This window comes from Physella acuta, unplaced genomic scaffold (assembly GCF_028476545.2).
Source record: "Physella acuta isolate Inbredline_101_S28 unplaced genomic scaffold, ASM2847654v3 ptg000276l, whole genome shotgun sequence".
NCBI lineage: Eukaryota > Metazoa > Mollusca > Gastropoda > Physidae > Physella > Physella acuta.
The window spans coordinates 663,019-680,620 of NW_026731795.1; the positions used below are offsets into that span (position 1 = coordinate 663,019).

The 17,602-nt window shown below is 33.4% G+C and overlaps 1 protein-coding gene across 1 annotated transcript; it reads left to right on the forward strand.

Moving 5' to 3' along the window:
• Positions 1 to 856: 856 nt before the first annotated feature.
• On the forward strand, positions 857 to 10,694 carry LOC131939404 (uncharacterized). The gene is made up of 13 exons (XM_059297689.1): positions 857 to 891; positions 4,566 to 4,646; positions 5,218 to 5,550; positions 6,072 to 6,163; positions 6,482 to 6,704; positions 7,092 to 7,253; positions 7,712 to 7,759; positions 7,928 to 8,029; positions 8,325 to 8,358; positions 8,491 to 8,610; positions 8,728 to 8,750; positions 9,166 to 9,220; positions 9,544 to 10,694. Exons 2-13 carry the CDS (start codon positions 4,586 to 4,588, stop codon positions 10,625 to 10,627), a joined length of 2,337 nt encoding a protein of 778 aa, XP_059153672.1. The 5' UTR covers positions 857 to 891; positions 4,566 to 4,585; the 3' UTR covers positions 10,628 to 10,694.
• The last annotated feature ends 6,908 nt before the right edge of the window (positions 10,695 to 17,602 follow it).

Below are 17,602 nucleotides of genomic sequence, written 5' to 3' on the forward strand. Positions count from 1 at the left end.
GTTTTAGGTCTTGTGTGTTTAGAGATCATTAAGGACGGAAGAATTGGAAAAAAATAGATTGTTATTAAATGCTTTTATATCGACTTACTATTGAAAGTTTTAAAATTATATTTTACCAAAAGATAGGGAAAAGACTAAATAATCGCACATGCCACACTGCGAAGGGGTCAGGAATCTCGTGTAACAAGGTGTATGAACACACCAACAAAAACTATTTGCAGTTAGGCAATACAAGATGGTTTAATCACCTTACTTTCTCGTCCTCATTTAAACATCAACATTCCACCTTTCCAGCCCTTCCTCCAACTGTCCCCCGCGTTCATTCATTCACACCTCCTTTCTCCCGCTCACAACACAACCGCTGCCACTCGACCAGTCGCTTTTCTTGTACCCTCCGTACAACAACATACACGTCAACACCCCGGCCTCGAGTCTCGCTACAGGATATATGCACACACGCAGTGATCCGTCCCACGTACACACCTTTCATACACATTACATCACCACACCACACCAATTTCATTGTAGCGAAACTTGCCGTTAGTTTAGCTCTGACTAACCTCATAAGTGCCCGCTAGCTATTCGGCAACATTGTCAGACACCCGTATCATTTAATGAATAACCCCCCCCCCCCCCCCCCCGCCAACCCCAACCTTACAAGTTATCAATACCAGACCAAGTATTTTATGTGCGTGTGTAAAGCGGGAGGTGGGGGTATAGGGTGAAATACGGGAGATCCATGAGGTGTTATTTTAGAAGCAACCTGCCATATAGAATGAACAAAAACTTGACCTAGTTAAGCTTTTATTGGATCGTATAACGCGTGTTAACGCAGTTATAGTATACGCGACTTTGGCTGGCATCAAGCCAATCTTTTTTCTTTATTGAAATGTAAGTTGTAACTTCTTTGTTGATATTAGTCACTTACACATGTTTTATTTAACGTAGGTTATAAATATAATTACAGCATGCCTTTACAAAGCCGTTTATAAATAGACTAGTATAGTTACGCTAATGATATCCCGCCTGTGTTGCTACACGTCCTTCAAGGTGTTGTTGACCGTGTGGGCTGTCACATGGCTATTGCGCACTATACTGTGTTACCCTTTGAAACTGGCGGTCTACGGGGCAGATGAAGCAGAGTTCATCTCTTTCTGTGAACTCGGCGTATAAAAAGTTAATGTGATCAGCACTATCACCAATCACCTTGAACGCTATATAGAAAACACAAGCAAAATAAAAACTTTCATAGTAAAACGAAAACGAAACATGGCGTCACATGGAGCATATAGTAGAAAACAGTATCAAGCTGGAGAGTGCACATGCATCTCATCGGGTAGGGGAGAAGCCCCACTCCCAGTAGATCGTCTATGCCGACCCCCCCCCCCCCCCCTTCAAATAAATGTCGTCATCGAGACTCCATAATAAAAATACTGACATTACAGCCTAAATTATGTGTCTAATGTTATAAGTGTTTTGCGTGAAGAGTTTCTCTTCTGTTAGGGGCTAAGCCCCTTCCCCCCCCCCCCCACCCCCCACGGTAGAACGTCTATTCCCCCCCCCCCCCCTCAGACGCCAAAACGTCTAATCCCCACCCCCCCCCCAAAAAAAGGCGTAATATAATGTATATAGAAAATATATACTTTTACCAGTGTCGTCCTCCCCGCACCCGTCGAAATTTATTCGCCCCTGCAAAAATTCAAGTGCCATCACCCCCAGAAAAAAAGCCTGAAACGAACACTGTCTCCGTGAGTAAAATGTATAGGTCGAAAGTAGGAAACAGGTCTATATTATAGAAGTAGGCTTTACCTTTAGTTTGTATGAGCTACAAATGCGACCAGTGTTCTTTCAGAGTTATTCCTTCCCAGAGAGAGAGGGGGGGGGGCTCTTGAAATTTTCGGGGGTGACGGTGGACTAAATTTTTTTTTGGAAGGGGGACGGACACAGATAAATATTTTTTCTATAAAAAAGTATATTTCGTTGAATGAGACGGTAAACGTGCATTAGGGTGTGTCTGGTGGGGGGGGGGGCGCGGGGCGAAGCCCCCCCCCCCCTTAAATGCGACCTCTGTCGTGTTTGAGATTAGGTGCAAGGTTTAGTGGTATGACTTCCACTATGTTTTGTATCAATATGCAGTAACTACTCGTAGATCAAGCTTAATTCCGATTATAATGCCGATTCTGGTCAGAAATCCGTTTTCAATTACATTTTTCGTTTCCGGTTAAAACTAAATTTGAAGTGGTGATTTTGTTTTTAGTTCCGATTTAGAGGAAAAGACAATATTATCAACCTAGCGCCCGTTGTATCTCACCCTCAACGGGCCATTTTTCTCGTTAAATTAATGTTTTCGTTAAAACAATGCACGCTGTATAATTGATCAGTATTTGGGTTTGGGCTAGTGAAACTATTTAAATCATGTTAATGGGCATGTCATTTGAATTAGAGACATAATTGGCGCAGTTAGGATATATATTTACATTTATATTTATAAATATATATATATATATTTATTTATATATATATATATATATATATATATATATATATATATATATATATATATATATATATATATATATATATACATAGAGTATATATATATATTTATACATAATTGTGGTTTATATATGTGTTTGTGTTTGTGTGTATATAATATATATATATATATATATATATATATATATATATATATATATATATATATATATATAATATATATATTATATATATATATATATATATATATATTTATATTTGTTTGTGTGTATAATATATATATATATATATATATATATATATATATATATATATATATATATATATATATATACATATAAGATTATGTGTCCGTTTAAAAAGTCTTATGAAGTTTCGGGGAGTTTTTTTTGGGTGGCATCACCAAACTTAATAGTTTATAGCAACTTCATCTCAATATGTAACAACGCACTCTTTCAGCTATCGCCTGTACCCCTGTGTAACTTCCCCATTTTTTACACAATTTAGACGCTTCGCCCTTCCCGCTTGATTCACATCCTCTATTCAATACAACGAAGTCGACACGTCTAAACTGTTCATACACACATGTGTAGTTCGACTAGTGGCTTGCGGGAACTTTTATTATATGTTGTGTGATATGCCAATGGAAGTGTATACATTTATCATGTTACCCTTTCCTGAAAAACGACTTCCCCCACATCAATATAAAACTACGAAGAGCTATACACTTTGGCAGGAATTACCACTATTGTAGTAGATAATCAAATAACTGGCAACATCGTGTGTAAATTGTCCGACTCAAAATCGTATTGCCACTTCAGGGTCAGAATTAGGGCGCACAAATATCGTTAATTAATCTTGAAATGGAGTGCACATGGTGAAATGTTACTAAATTAACCTTAGTAGGAAACTATAATAATACACACAAAACCCACGATTTTGAATTTAAAAAAAGTAATAATAAAGATAGTTTATAATAACAAGCTTTATATAGACATAAAATGAAAATATAAAAAAGTTTTTTCTTAAAAATTATAATGATATAATCATATTAAATGAATATTAAGCAAAGTGTGAGTCGCTTATAAAAATTTGAGTATGGTATTCTATCCATAAAACAGATGTCTACTATTTTCTTTATGGTGATTTAATGTATTGGTGCAGTATTATAGAAATTATTGATTGGTATGAAAAAGCATTCCAGTATAAATATTTTTCTTTAATTACATACTTTTAAAATTTTAATAGAAGCTAATCGCATAGCTAAAAACGCACGCACTTTGGCCCACTTTTAAAATTTAAAACAGGAATCAAATTAAATAAACCTTGTTATAAAAGATTGTAGAAACTATGCAGAATTTGTGCTCTATGCTCTAATCTAATTTCTAACTTTAGCATAAACATTGTATAGCGAATAAACAACATGGCTGTGAGAAATGTTTTTTTTTCTACGTTGTTGCCCTCTCACTGTCATAATCATCGAAAATGGAGGAAACGTTTACTTAAACTCCAATTTTAACAGTCACAATAGCCATCTTCATCGAAATGAAAAAGTTAACTACTGCCAAATAAACCTGATAAGTAAAAGGACATTTGAAATTTCCAGGACAACACACTTTTAAAAAATTATTGATTTAAAAAAACCGCTTACATCAAGTCTAGGCTTTATCCTACTTTAGCCATACGTTACAAAGTTAATGTAACATTGCACATACAAAGAAAATATACAAAATATATCTAGAATACTTTTTCTGCGCAAAATAAATGAACCAAAACGACATGCACATAACAAATACTGCAAATATATTGCACTTCACGAAATAAAAGCCCTAACTCAAACATACGCCAAATGTTAAGTTTTAGCTATAACAAACATATTTTCACGTAAAATAATTCAAAACCAAATGATCGTAATAACAAGTTTAAAGCCATATTTAACTTTTTAAAAAAGGTTCTTAAAACATTGATTAAGCATACAATTTCAATTTCTTTCGAACACACTAAACATTGCCAAATGTAAAAACCTCATCACTTCTATTGTTTTAATATACATGTTTTTTACATACCAGTATATCAGCTCAAATCTAGAATGGGAACTATGGAAACAACCATTTTTCTTTTCACCCACGTGCTTATTTTTGTTATACCAGGTAATATTTTATAATAAATTTTGAGATGGCTTAGCACAATGGAGGAATGCTAATCGGGCAAGTAATTATGCTCTGTCTTAGGCAGTACTTACTTATAGAAACATATAAACAAAAGGAAATGTATCGTTTCTGCTTATAAAACTGTAATCAGAAGACCTAAGATTTTATATAATCAAAATTATAGTTTGTAGATAACGAAATTATACTTCTACCTATTATAAGAAAAAGCTCCTCAAGAAAACACGTTGCATAGAATGTTAGAGTATTTGCAAAGTTAATAAACATTATAGTTGTCTTTTAAAATAAGTTATTCAATTTATAAAATTCTCCTACGCCTCTTGGCCAAATTTAATCTGCTCCATTTTCTTGTTTAAGATAATAAAAATTTCTGTTTCATTTATGGCCGATTATCTTAGCAAAGTATTTTTGCCTGCCCGAGAAGTTTCTTCTGCATTGTAACTGTAGCTTAGAAAATACACTAAGCAACCTTAACTTAAATCATATTTGCAATGCAAAAATTAATTTGTTGTATTAAATGTCTCGATGCTAAATGTATTGAATTCTAATGAAGGTATCTTATCTTGTCCACCTGCCGAGGAGGGAATGTCTTATGACCTTAAGTATTCGACGGTCAATTTAAAAAAGGAAACGACCATGGTCATGTGGACAAAAGACGACATCCTAGTCGCTGAATGTCCAGTTCTGAATGGGGAATGTGTGATCAATGATGTCTACTGGTTGTCGGCTAGAGTAGAACAGATAAACGATATGTTAACGTTTCACATACACATACATAATGTCTCTAGAAGGATTCCCACTAACCCTGCAGGGGTATGGAAGTTGAGAACACATACATCAAGCCCTAATGTTGAAGTTTTCTATCATTGCAGCTTACAAGTATACGGTAAGTGTTCATTGCTCTATGTTGATTAATATTTCTTTATTCTACATAGTGCAATGTCAAACTTGAGGTTTATACATAAGCATGTCTTACTTAAAGTTGCCTGGGAGTATTGTAAAACAAATTATACTGTCTTCTTTTGTTCTTTCTCAATATTTAAAGACTAAGGTATTCTATTGTAAAACAAAAAGATAGCTGCTCATAAATCAACTTATGTTTCCATTCAAATATCCGTCTTTGAAGTTATTTGAAATGAGCTATTTTATTGCGTTCTCTGTGATATTTTTATATCAGTAGTACATAAATTGGGCCTGTTGTATTAATAATGTGTTAATAATGACAAAACATTTCATTTTGACATTAATGTTTTGATTGTGAATTGAATTATGTTCGTTTTGTTATTCACACGTGTATATAAACCTACATAAAATTATTATGTGTTTAAAGAGATGGGAGGGAACAACCATTTTAAGTTATAATACTGACATAATACAGATTAATGTTCATCTTATTTGCAATCACAGCGAAACCGAAAGATGTGTTCTGTGATTTTGTTTGGTCCATCGACACTTTAGACATTACATGTAGTGTTACACGTATCTATCCTGAGGCCATGGTAAATATAACTATTATACATTTAAATATATATACATATATATATATATATATATATATATATATATATATATATATATATATATATATATATATATATATATATATATATATATATATATATATATATATATATATATATTATAATAAGTTTATAAACACAATGTTTTACAGTTTATATTATCATGTGTTTATTTTCGTAATATTTTTTAGTGGTTTTCAGATAGTTACTTATTTTGAGTACAGTGTTAAATTCATTTTAGAAAAACAAAAGTGATATGTATTATTCCATAAACAAGACATTAAAAATTGTTCACAGATGATTGTCAACAAAACAAACACTCACTTTGGTCCCATTTCATGCACGAACACCAAACTCAATGAGGAACCTGTTTATTATAAAGCTAATTGTAATACACAATTTCTCCATCAACAATTACACGTGGTAGCGGATTACTTCAATTTCTTTATTTATCCTAACATCATTGCTGCGTCTATAAATATGCAATCCGGCGTCAATACCACAGCATCGTTGCATGCAGGCAAGTGATAGTTACAATTGAATGGTAATAAAATTGATAGAATAATTTGAAAAATTTCACGCTTTCTCAAGCAATCTGTCTTTATATGTTTTAAGTTTCACACTATTATGATTGAAGTGAAATATACGGAATTTGGAATTATTATTACAATACGAAGTTTTAGTTTAATTCTTAGACAATATTCCCGATATTTTATTTATTAGATATACTGTAAAAAATTCAATCTTTTTTTTAATAACCAGTTCACTTTTATCCTGCATTAAATACATTTTTTTTAACTTTAACTTAGAAAATGTAAACGCATTTTTCATTTTATTTTTAAAAATTAAAACGTCGTAGGCATTAAAATGATTTTCACAGTTAATCTATTACTAATCTTTCTCGAAGAACCCGCATATGTTGTCCTGAAGGAATGCAGTTTAAGAGAAAAACGAATAAATTGCAGTTGTAGGGGATTGGATAAAGGCGTATCAATTGTTGATAATTACATTCACAATAACAGGATTGACTACACAAACAAGGACGTTTTCAACAACCAATACGCCACAGGTGATTTTTTACTTCCATTGTTAATTACAATTCAGAAAATAAAACTGTAACTTAATCTTGTGTGGTTTAGTTGTGTGTGATGTGGGCATTTCTTCTAGATCCCAGTCATAGAGCCCAAGTTTTCCAGTGTTAGTGGATTTTGTTGATGAAATTACAAATAAAATGCCAGAAATTAAAAATTATAATACAAATAATTTGGAAAGCTGTGCTGTAAATTAATGTTTGGAGTATTACGAATAAATGTTATATAAATTCGAGAATAACTATTGATAATTATTAAAATATGAATTTCCATTATCGAACATAGATTTTCGACGACACCCAAGTGATTAACTATAGTAAATTCATGGATAACATTTTATAATAACTAGTAATATCTCAGAAGAAAGCATATTTGTAGGCATTAAGATTGAAATACCTAAATAAACTGTTAAATGTCTTTTCTTTTAAACACGCAGAAGAAGAAATGTCATGCAAACCAACAAGGTATTCTATAAATGGAGAAAGTGAGTGCTTCGAATTATTTTTGTAAACACACACACACACACACACACACACACACATATATATATATATATATATATATATATATATATATATATATATATATATATATATATATATATATATATTACTTAAACATTTTAATTTTTTAAATTTCATGTTCCTTTTAGGTCGCATATATTGTGACAACAGTGCAGTTATTGTTCTTGCTCTTGTTTGTGTGGTAATGACCATAACGACGTTGATACTCTTCTTCTTTTATACAAACAGATGTAAGACTGTTACACAATAATTTTTCAAATAAAGTGTAGTTTTAAATCATAACTATTATACTTTGTATTTTTTCTTATACTCCTTATTTATTTTATTTCAATTAATAATTTAACCACAGTTGAAGAACTCGTTTAATAACGACTTATCATTTGAAATAGGATCATTTTACTCTTAGCAACCTTTTTAATTTGCCAGTAAATCTTTTACCGAAAACTTAATGCGAAATTTTTGGCGGAAAAACTTATATTTATAATTATCAATGTTTAATGTTTTTTATATATCTATATTTAACAGGTAGGCTGTTAAGAGATATGGTATTTATGCTTCGGTGAGCATACATATATTTACATCTATTTTTATTACATCTATATTATTTCTTGCTGTACCTGTACGGATATATTATTAATAACTGTCTTTGTATTCATTATTATGTGAATTTTATGCTAAAACATTTTTTTAGGAAAACAAATTACAGAGATATTCACCAAAATCCCATTGGAGAATCTGCTTTCGATTTTTCGTTAGTAGCCATTGACACTTCAGAAAAAGAAGATTTTACAGCTTGCTTGCTTAACCAAGAGTAGGTACAATATTATTTTTATTTTGTCATTGACTGGATATATTTTTAAAAGTTTCTTTAAAACGATGAAGTTTTATAAAGAAATATAAAAATACAAGCGAAAATCTTTACTTTCAGGACAACCCAACAGTCTTTAACAGGTAATCACGAGTTTTAAACGTTAATTTGTAGTTCTTTATTTATTAATGATCACAATTTACATCTTTTACTACTAAGACATTTTCTCATTTTCTAACAATAAATTTTTATATTATTAATATCTGATTACCTTTACAATAGTAACGCAAACAATGTAGATTTTAGTTTGTTTTTTTGTTCCCAACTTATATAATCACCAAAATTATATTTAAACCTAAATGTTAGAAACTGAGCAGGACTAGTCTAGACCTAAGGCCTGCATATCTTTAATAATGTAATATAATAGAGAGCCTTCAAATAAAATTATTTTTTTCAAAATAAAGAATCAATGCGTATAGAAAAATGTATGTACAGCCATCAGTTATAAATCAAAAAAGCAACTTACTTTTTTATAACTTTACTTTGTTACATTTATAGCAAAAATGTACCCTAACTTGCTAGAAGGAGCTAGCGCCCAGAGTATGAAACCAAAGTAAGATTTTGACTAACTTTGCCTTTATAATTTTAACTTTCTATTTCTAGTCAGCTTTAACAAGCACGCTGATGATTTATCACACGTTTTTAATGTACTTGTTTGATGAACACTTTGTGTTGTGGAACTAACCAAATGACTGTTATAATTGAAGAGTCACTGAATCATTTAATTCCGATATTTACTTATTGAATTATTTTAATAGAAGCTCCTTTTACTGCACTGGATAAACTTTCATTACTTACCTTTTTGACAATATCTACTATTTGTGTTTTAAACTTAAGTTAAAATATTTAATTTCAAGATCAAAAACTTTATTTCAGAATTGTGGATAAAATTCACCTTATGACTACATCTTCGGTATTACTGATTGGTACACGAAATAGCAATAAAGATCTGTTGAAGAGATCAATGCTTCAAAGAGAATATTGTCTTGAAAAAACAGAGACCAAGAAAACTATTGTTGACTTAAAAACTAAGAAAGATTTGTTTGAAATAGGACGAAATTGGAAATTAGTTTTCAACCAAATTAAACTACCAGATGAGGAGAAAATACAGTTACACTTCACCAAGTATGACAATCACGTTATTAAACTAGTGGACGGACCAGTGTATGATACAAATAACATTAACACATTTATTGAAGACATGAAAGCTTGTATTACTTTAAGTAATGAGGAATTTAAAGCAATAATCGTAGCATTTACAAATGACAGAGCTAATGATTGTAATTCTGTTATTAAAATTCTGCATGACTCTTTCGGATTCGACGTAAATAATGTCATTTCAGTCATCATATACGAAACTGAATTGAAAATTGGGAAGGAAATAAAAACTGATTATGCGACAGTTAAAAGTGTATGTGGAGAGAGAATGTTGATGTACGACATCGAGAACCACACCGAGGAAGTTAAATCGTTGATTTCTCTTGTCAGTCAGATGGAATATAATTCCAACAATCAACTGCTACGTATCAAAACCCAACGGTCGCTGCAATACGGCGAATCGGAAAAAATATTACAAAACATTTGTTTACTGCTCGAAACAGTTTTGGACGAGTCGCAAAATTTGCACGGCAAAAATAAAGAGCTGGTTGATCATCTTGAAAATGTGTGGAACAAATACCACGAATACTACGAGAAAGGTGATAAATTAACTGCAGATAGCAATCACACACTAAAGATGGACAAAAGTGTCATCGAAGACGTAACACATTTAATTGAATGTTTTCGAAACATCTATTCTGTAGCTGAGCCAATGAGAAGAAGTAAAGAAATATTAATGCCGTCTTTTAAAACAAGTTACCAAAACTTCCATGATTGGTACGTAATGTCTGTAATTAAAGACAAGGAAAATTTGCTGGACAGCAATTTAAAAATGAGACTGTCTAAAGTCGTGAGTAAATGACCAAGGTAAAGTAATGCTACTATATTGTCAATCAAAATGTTTAAAATGTGTTTACTTTTTTTACTTAATGTATATAAATAAACAAATGCTGAAAAATACTACTTTTTGCTTCTCGATTTGTATTTTAAAATGTTATCGTATTTTTTTCATAAATGCTGCACATATGTTATACACTTTTCAAACCCTATGTAACTCTTTAGAATGTTTCTATAAACACCTATTCCCAATGCATAAAGATAATGCACTGCAGTTAAACAAATATAATTGGGGGGAGAGGGGGCTGGGTTCCCACTCTAATTCTTAGGGCTATTAAGCTATTCGTGTCTTTGTGCAAATCGTTAATAATTAACCATATTGTACCTAAAAACAAATGATAATAAACTACTAATAAACTTTATAAAAATGAAAATCTATAACAAACTGTAAATGTAAACACATTGTAAACACAGTATAGTCTAATAAGTAATGGTTTAAAGAGGCATATTAAAAAATACAGTAACAACACAGCAAAACAGTTTTTATTTGTTATTTATTAGCATAAAGCAAAATAAATGGAACACGTAGGTGCAGTATTATGAAATGGGTCTAGTCGACCGTGACACTAAGATGGATCTGATAATACAAGAGGAAAAAATGGCAGCACAAAGACATCTGGTGATAAGACCAAAGGTGGGTACCTTCAAGATGGCTTACTTGTGAAATCAGCTGGTGATTATAGCACAGGGCACCGAAAGCAGTAGCGGAACGTACGCGAATAGTGATGGGGTTGTGAAGATGATGAGGAAAATATAGAGGGCTTAAGCCAAGGAAGGTGATGGATATCAAGTAAGATTCTTCTCAAATGTATGCAGAGAAACAACAAATACAATTTTAGGCATGATTAACGTTAGATTAAGGTTTCTTTTGTTATGTAGCTTTCAAATTTTAAAACATTAATAAATCGAACAATGTAATTGTATTTTGATACTTTCTTTAAAAATCCACATGCAGTTCTATTTACAAATAGTTACATCAATGTAAATTGTATTAAACAGCGATAACTTAGGCAGCGTGGGGTATATGCCATTGTAGACTATACAAAATCTAGTTTTCAACGTTAGTTTCTACGAAACGCAATGGTAGTTCTCCTGATGATGAATGCTGCTCGTGTATGATGATTTCATACATAGTTTCACTTGGTGTTGTCCCTGCTGGATATTGTCCTCTACTTGATTCATATATGTTTACATTTTCTACTACTTCACTCAGTGTGAAATGGTCTGTTTGATTACGTGCATTATGATATAATTTAGCTAAAACATGATAAATACGTAAAAAAAAGAGCTTATCATTACAGTTCATATTATAAATATTATAAACACACAGCCTTAATAGTTTGATTAATTAGAAAATACTTAAGTCATATATATATATATATATATATATATATATATATATATGAGCTGACCCGTGACGTAGCATACGCCGCTATCTAGTTGTTTTATATTATGCTTATCAACAATTCATAATTTGTAAATTCGACACTACCCCACCCCCTGCCTCCCCTACCCCACCCCGCCAGTAAAAGCAGCTGTTTACAGACGTCAATGAAAAATCAAGCAGAACTTATTATCTCCCTTTAGTTTTAAATGGTTTAAAAATTAAATTATCTGCCCCTAATAGCCCTCACTTATTCGAACCGGCTCTACGATTGTAAACATTCGGTGTGAACAACAGCTCATCTGACAGGTGGGGATGAGGTCTGCGTGATGTTTTCTATGGTCTCCATGAAGAGAATTACATATATACGAGCCGACCCTCGGCGTTCTGATACGCCGCTATTTAGTTGTTTTATTTTCTACTTTGTGAATTCGACAGTACCAATGCTGCCACTTAAAATATTTGATTTAAAACACTAAAACCCTCCTTTCCCCCAACCCCTACCTCACCCCCCTACCCCAACCCCTCGTGAAAGCTGCCTCCTCTTAGTTACCTCCCCTAAGTTTAAAATAGTTTCAAACTAAATTATCTTCCCCTAATAGCCGTCACTAAGCCCGTCTCTACGATTGTAAACGATAGTAAACATTTAGCGTGAACTACAGCTCATCATACCATGTATGGATTGGGGTGGTAGCGATATGCCTAGAGAGGAAGAGAGGGGACTGCTAGACGCGCTTACAGCTTAGTGTTTTCTAAGGTCTCCAAGAAGAGAATTATATATATATATATATATATATATATATATATATATATATATATATATATATATATATATATATAAACACAATTTTAAACATCATAATATTTGCTACATATGGATATTTAATAATGCATTACATAAGACGTTTTAAAAATTTACCTCGTAAATAGTAACATACTGTGACTGAAATAGTCAAACCCACAATACTTGCTACAACGATTATCATCAAGTAAAAACTGATCCATTTTGTAGTTTTGTTGCCTTGAAAATAATATCCTTAAAACAACAACAGTTAATAAGCAATATTCATATAGTGTATTAATAGTAAATATATTTATTCCATCTTGTCTTTAGACAATTTGTTTAACTAGTTAAAAAGGTTAATACAGCTAGTCACGTTTTTGCGTTACTATTGGGTCGTCCCTTGATTAATTTATATTTAATGCAACAAGCTGGTTAAGTATAGAGAGAAAATAAGAGAAGTAATTTGAATTAATTAATAATTGATGAGGATGTGTGCGAGATTTGGCTGCTACTTGATACACATTGGCAAATAGACATATAAATGTGTATTGTTCTTCACACTGTCGCTGCTTTACATTAAAACAATGAGAGAAAAACGTCAGAAAACCACTTCACATACAGTGGTTAGTCAGTGAGTACAGGAAATTGTAGGTCAGGGAACAAAGTTACAGGAAATAGTGTCACACAAGTTATGTACCCTGTTTAACCCCAATAAGGAAATACGAATTAAATGAATTGAACTTTGACATAGCCAACTTGAAAATAACTAAGCCAAAGTCTCAAGCCATAACGAACGAACCCGCACCATCACTCAACATAGAATCAAGACGTATGACCTACGCGACAAAGGTCGATTTAGACAATAGCGAAAAAAATAATTGATAGTTTAAGAAGACCCAGAAAACGTTTAAATTAAATTGGTTGCTGTTACAGCAAGATGACCACGTTAATCTTTAAATATTTAAATATATATATATATTATATTTATTGTAAAATAAACATTAATAATAATTTGAAATCGTTATAAAAATTATATGACAAATATAAGCCCAAATCTTTATATTTTCGTAAACCAACTGCATTATAATATTAGTATTATATTTAGTGACTTCTCAATGGGAGCTTTATTGTGACTTTATTCGGCTGAATAGTATTCTAAGATTTTTCAGTTGCTTTATCATTAATAGTCCATATATGCTTTTTCACCTGTAACTTTATGCCCTTCCCCGCCATAACCTGACTACTCTAAGGATGACAAAACAGCAAGTACGGATTACAAACCAGCAAGCACCGACTAGCTCATAAACTGCCAATCACAAGTTTTATTAGTTAAGTCTTTTGGATCGATCACTTGGATTTTAGTGAACATATTAGTAGTGAGAGAGGGAGGGTTAAGGAAAGTCCATTGTTTTCGAGTATTGTTAGTCGGTTTTGTTTTGTGGATGTGTTAAATAGATAAACAGTTATTTATTTCAATAATTTGCTATTGCATCTAGTTTACATTTCTGTTTCTAAGCTAATAATAATTACAGTAGAGTTAGTTTCTTACTCACCGTTAAGAAATAAGACGTTGATCTCTTTGGTTTGTTTACACATGTCGTAGGCCAAAGTGAGATTGAAACTCCTTTGTTGATGTGTAGAGCTGATGTTGTAGACAGCACAAGGTTCACCAGAAGCCACAAGTTCTTGTTGGTGTTTAATGTTTGATCTACAAGGTGACGGCAAATCTCGGCAACAGAACGTGATTGTACTCTCGTTGTTCTGAAGTTCAAAAACATTCGAGTCTGGCTGTAGAGTGCGGCCGTTGATGATGTAGGTTAGGGCTGATAGATCTGTAGTGGGGACAGGTGGATAACAGTGTTATGATGTGTGATTTGAATAATAATTTAAATTAGTATGAGTGGTAATAGATCAATTCTGGATATAGGCTGTGTCCATTGACATTGAACGTTAGTTTTGATAGGTCTACAATACAAATAGTCAGTACAAAATGTTTTTAAACAAGTTAATTATATGTCAGTGATTCCAAAACATATAAGGCACAAAACGACACGAACTAGGTGATAATCTGTCTATCATTATTTTTCATCAAGCCTAAGTTAACACCTGAAGTTTTACTTTCGTAAGACAAACATTAATCGGCAAAATATGAACTCCGTGATCGATATTCAAAAAACCTCACTTGGCCAATACAATTTTGAATGTTTAGCGATTTCCGTTTTTCATTTATGTGGTAAATGTCAACATTTAAATTTTTTTGTTTTATTTTTAAATTTTGATTTGTTACCGAAAATACTAAAAGCATCAATTACTTTCAATCTTTAGTAAAGTTCAACATCAATCAAACTGTTAGATTTTTAGAACTATATTTGTTTTTAAAACATCGTTCATGGTTATAAAAATATTTAATGTGTCTTTCGAATAATTTCGAGATTATTCTCAGTTGTGTCCATTACAAAAAATACTAGCTTGTCACCGATAGTTTGTTGCTAATAGTATAATATAAAGCACTGAAGACTGCAACAATATATTGAAAGAGCATTATTTAGTTACAGGTAAGCGTGATTAAGTCTCGGCATGACCATCTGGATCAAAATGTTGTGTCGTTGACATGGTAGGCAATCAAGCGAGAGCTATTTTTCTGGTAAAGCTCTAGATGGCCAGCTGGTAAAGCTCTAGATGGCCAGCTGGTAAAGCTCTAGATGGCCAGCTGGTAAAGCTCTAGATGGCCAGCTGACAAAGCTCTAGATGGCCAGCTGGTAAAGCTCTAGATGGCCAGCTGACAAAGCTCTAGATGGCCAGCAGGTAAAGCTCTAGATGGCCAGCTGGTAAAGCTCTAGATGGCCAGCTGGTAAAGCTCTAGATGGCCAGCTGGTAAAGCTCTAGATGGCCAGCTGGTAAAGCTCTAGATGGCCAGCTGGTAAAGCTCTAGATGGCCAGCTGGTAAAGCTCTAGATAGCCAGCTGCTATAGCTCTAGATGGCCAGTTGGTAAAGCTCTAGATGGCCAGCTGGTAAAGCTCTAGATGACCCGCTGACAAAGCTCTAGATGGCCAGCTGGTAAAGCTCTAGATGGCCAGTTGGTAAAGCTCTAGATGGCCAGTTGGTAAAGCTCTAGATAGCCAGCTGGTAAAGCTCTAGATGGCCAGCTGGTAAAGCTCTACATGGCCAGCTGGTAAAGCTCTAGATGGCCAGCTGGTAAAGCTCTAGATGGCCAGCTGGTAAAGCTCTAGATGGCCAGCTGGTAAAGCTCTAGATGGCCAGCTCGTAAAGCTCTAGAGGGCCAGCTGGTAAAGCTCTAGATGGCCAGCTGGTAAAGCTCTAGATGGCCAGCTGGTAAAGCTCTAGATGGCCAGCTCGTAAAGTTCTAGAGGGCCAGCTGGTAAAGCTCTAGATGGCCAGCTGGTAAAGCTCTAGATGGCCAGTTGGTAAAGCTCTAGATGGCCAGGTGCTAAAGCTCTAGATAGCCAGCTGGTAAATCTCTAGATGGCCAGCTGGTAAAGGTCTAGATGGCCAGCTGGTAAAGCTCTAGATGGCCAGCTGGTAAAGCTCTAAATGGCCAGCTGGTAAAGCTCTAGATGGCCAGCTGGTAAAACTCAAGATGGCCAGCTGGTAAAGCTCTAGATGGCCAGCTAGACTGCCTAGGCCCCATCACAATCCCGGTCTCTAGACCGCCCCAGAGTCTATTCAGCCGTTAGTGGTACCTGACTCTATTTTGAAAGCTAAATCGTTTGTTCATATAGATGATTACAAAATCCCCCTTCGTATGTTGTGATCAACAATCCGATAAACTATACATATCATGTCATAAAGGGAAACAATTCGATTGATTCAAATTACGATGATTCAATTTAAGACAAATTAGAAAGCAAGCATACCGTATTTATCTTGGGACGTATGCTAATAAAAGCCATTGTCCCTGTGACTCTTACATCAGTTACAAACTTAACTGTATTATAATTACAACCGTATGTACTAGCTGCGGGCACGTTATTTAAACGGTACAGTAAACACCTGCAAAGTCTTCAGTTCGGATAATGAGCTCGATTGTGTAGGACATCACTGGGCTCACCCAGGTCTAATGTGTACCTGACGGGTGCAATGACAGTTGGGCATAGTTCTTAACACGTTATCTCCTCAAAAACAAAGGTCATTAAAACATAAGAACTCTAGTTCATCTGACTAATTTGTTTTAGACATAAACGGGTAAACATAATGATGATGTACTAACCACAATAAAATGAAACGTTGATCTCCTTTGTTGCACTACAAATATCGTAAGCCAAAGTGAAATTGAAGCTCCACTCTTGAGGTGTAGAGCTGATGTTGTAGACAGCACAAGGTTCACCAGAAGCCACAAGTTCTTGTTGGTGTTTAATGTTTGCTCTACAAGGTGACGGCAAATCTCGGCAACAGAACGTGATTGTACTCTCGTTGGTCTTTAGTTCAAAAACTTTCGAGTCTTGTTGTAGGCTGCGGCCGTTGATGGTGTAGGTTAGAGCTGATAGGTCTGTTGTCGGGAATCGTGGAAGAAGTGTTAAAAAAATGTTATGACGTAAATAATAATCTAAATTAGTCTATTATATATCTATCTATCTATCTATCTATCTATCTATATATATATATATATATATATATATATATATATATATATATATATATATATATATATATATATATATATATACAAACACTCTGGCAAGATTCCACCAATATAGAATCAGTTACGGCCCTAAACTGCTTTGTTTAATCTAAACCATTGCTTCTATTTTGG

Excerpts from the sequence above, each read along its gene's own strand:
- LOC131939404 (XM_059297689.1), top strand. The coding sequence starts at position 4,586 with ATGGGAACTATGGAAACAACCATTTTTCTTTTCACCCACGTGCTTATT. Across the intron at positions 4,647-5,217 it reads GCTTATTTTTGTTATACCAG|GTATCTTATCTTGTCCACCT; the intron begins GTAATATTTTAT and ends ATTCTAATGAAG. Across the intron at positions 6,164-6,481 it reads GTATCTATCCTGAGGCCATG|ATGATTGTCAACAAAACAAA; the intron begins GTAAATATAACT and ends AATTGTTCACAG.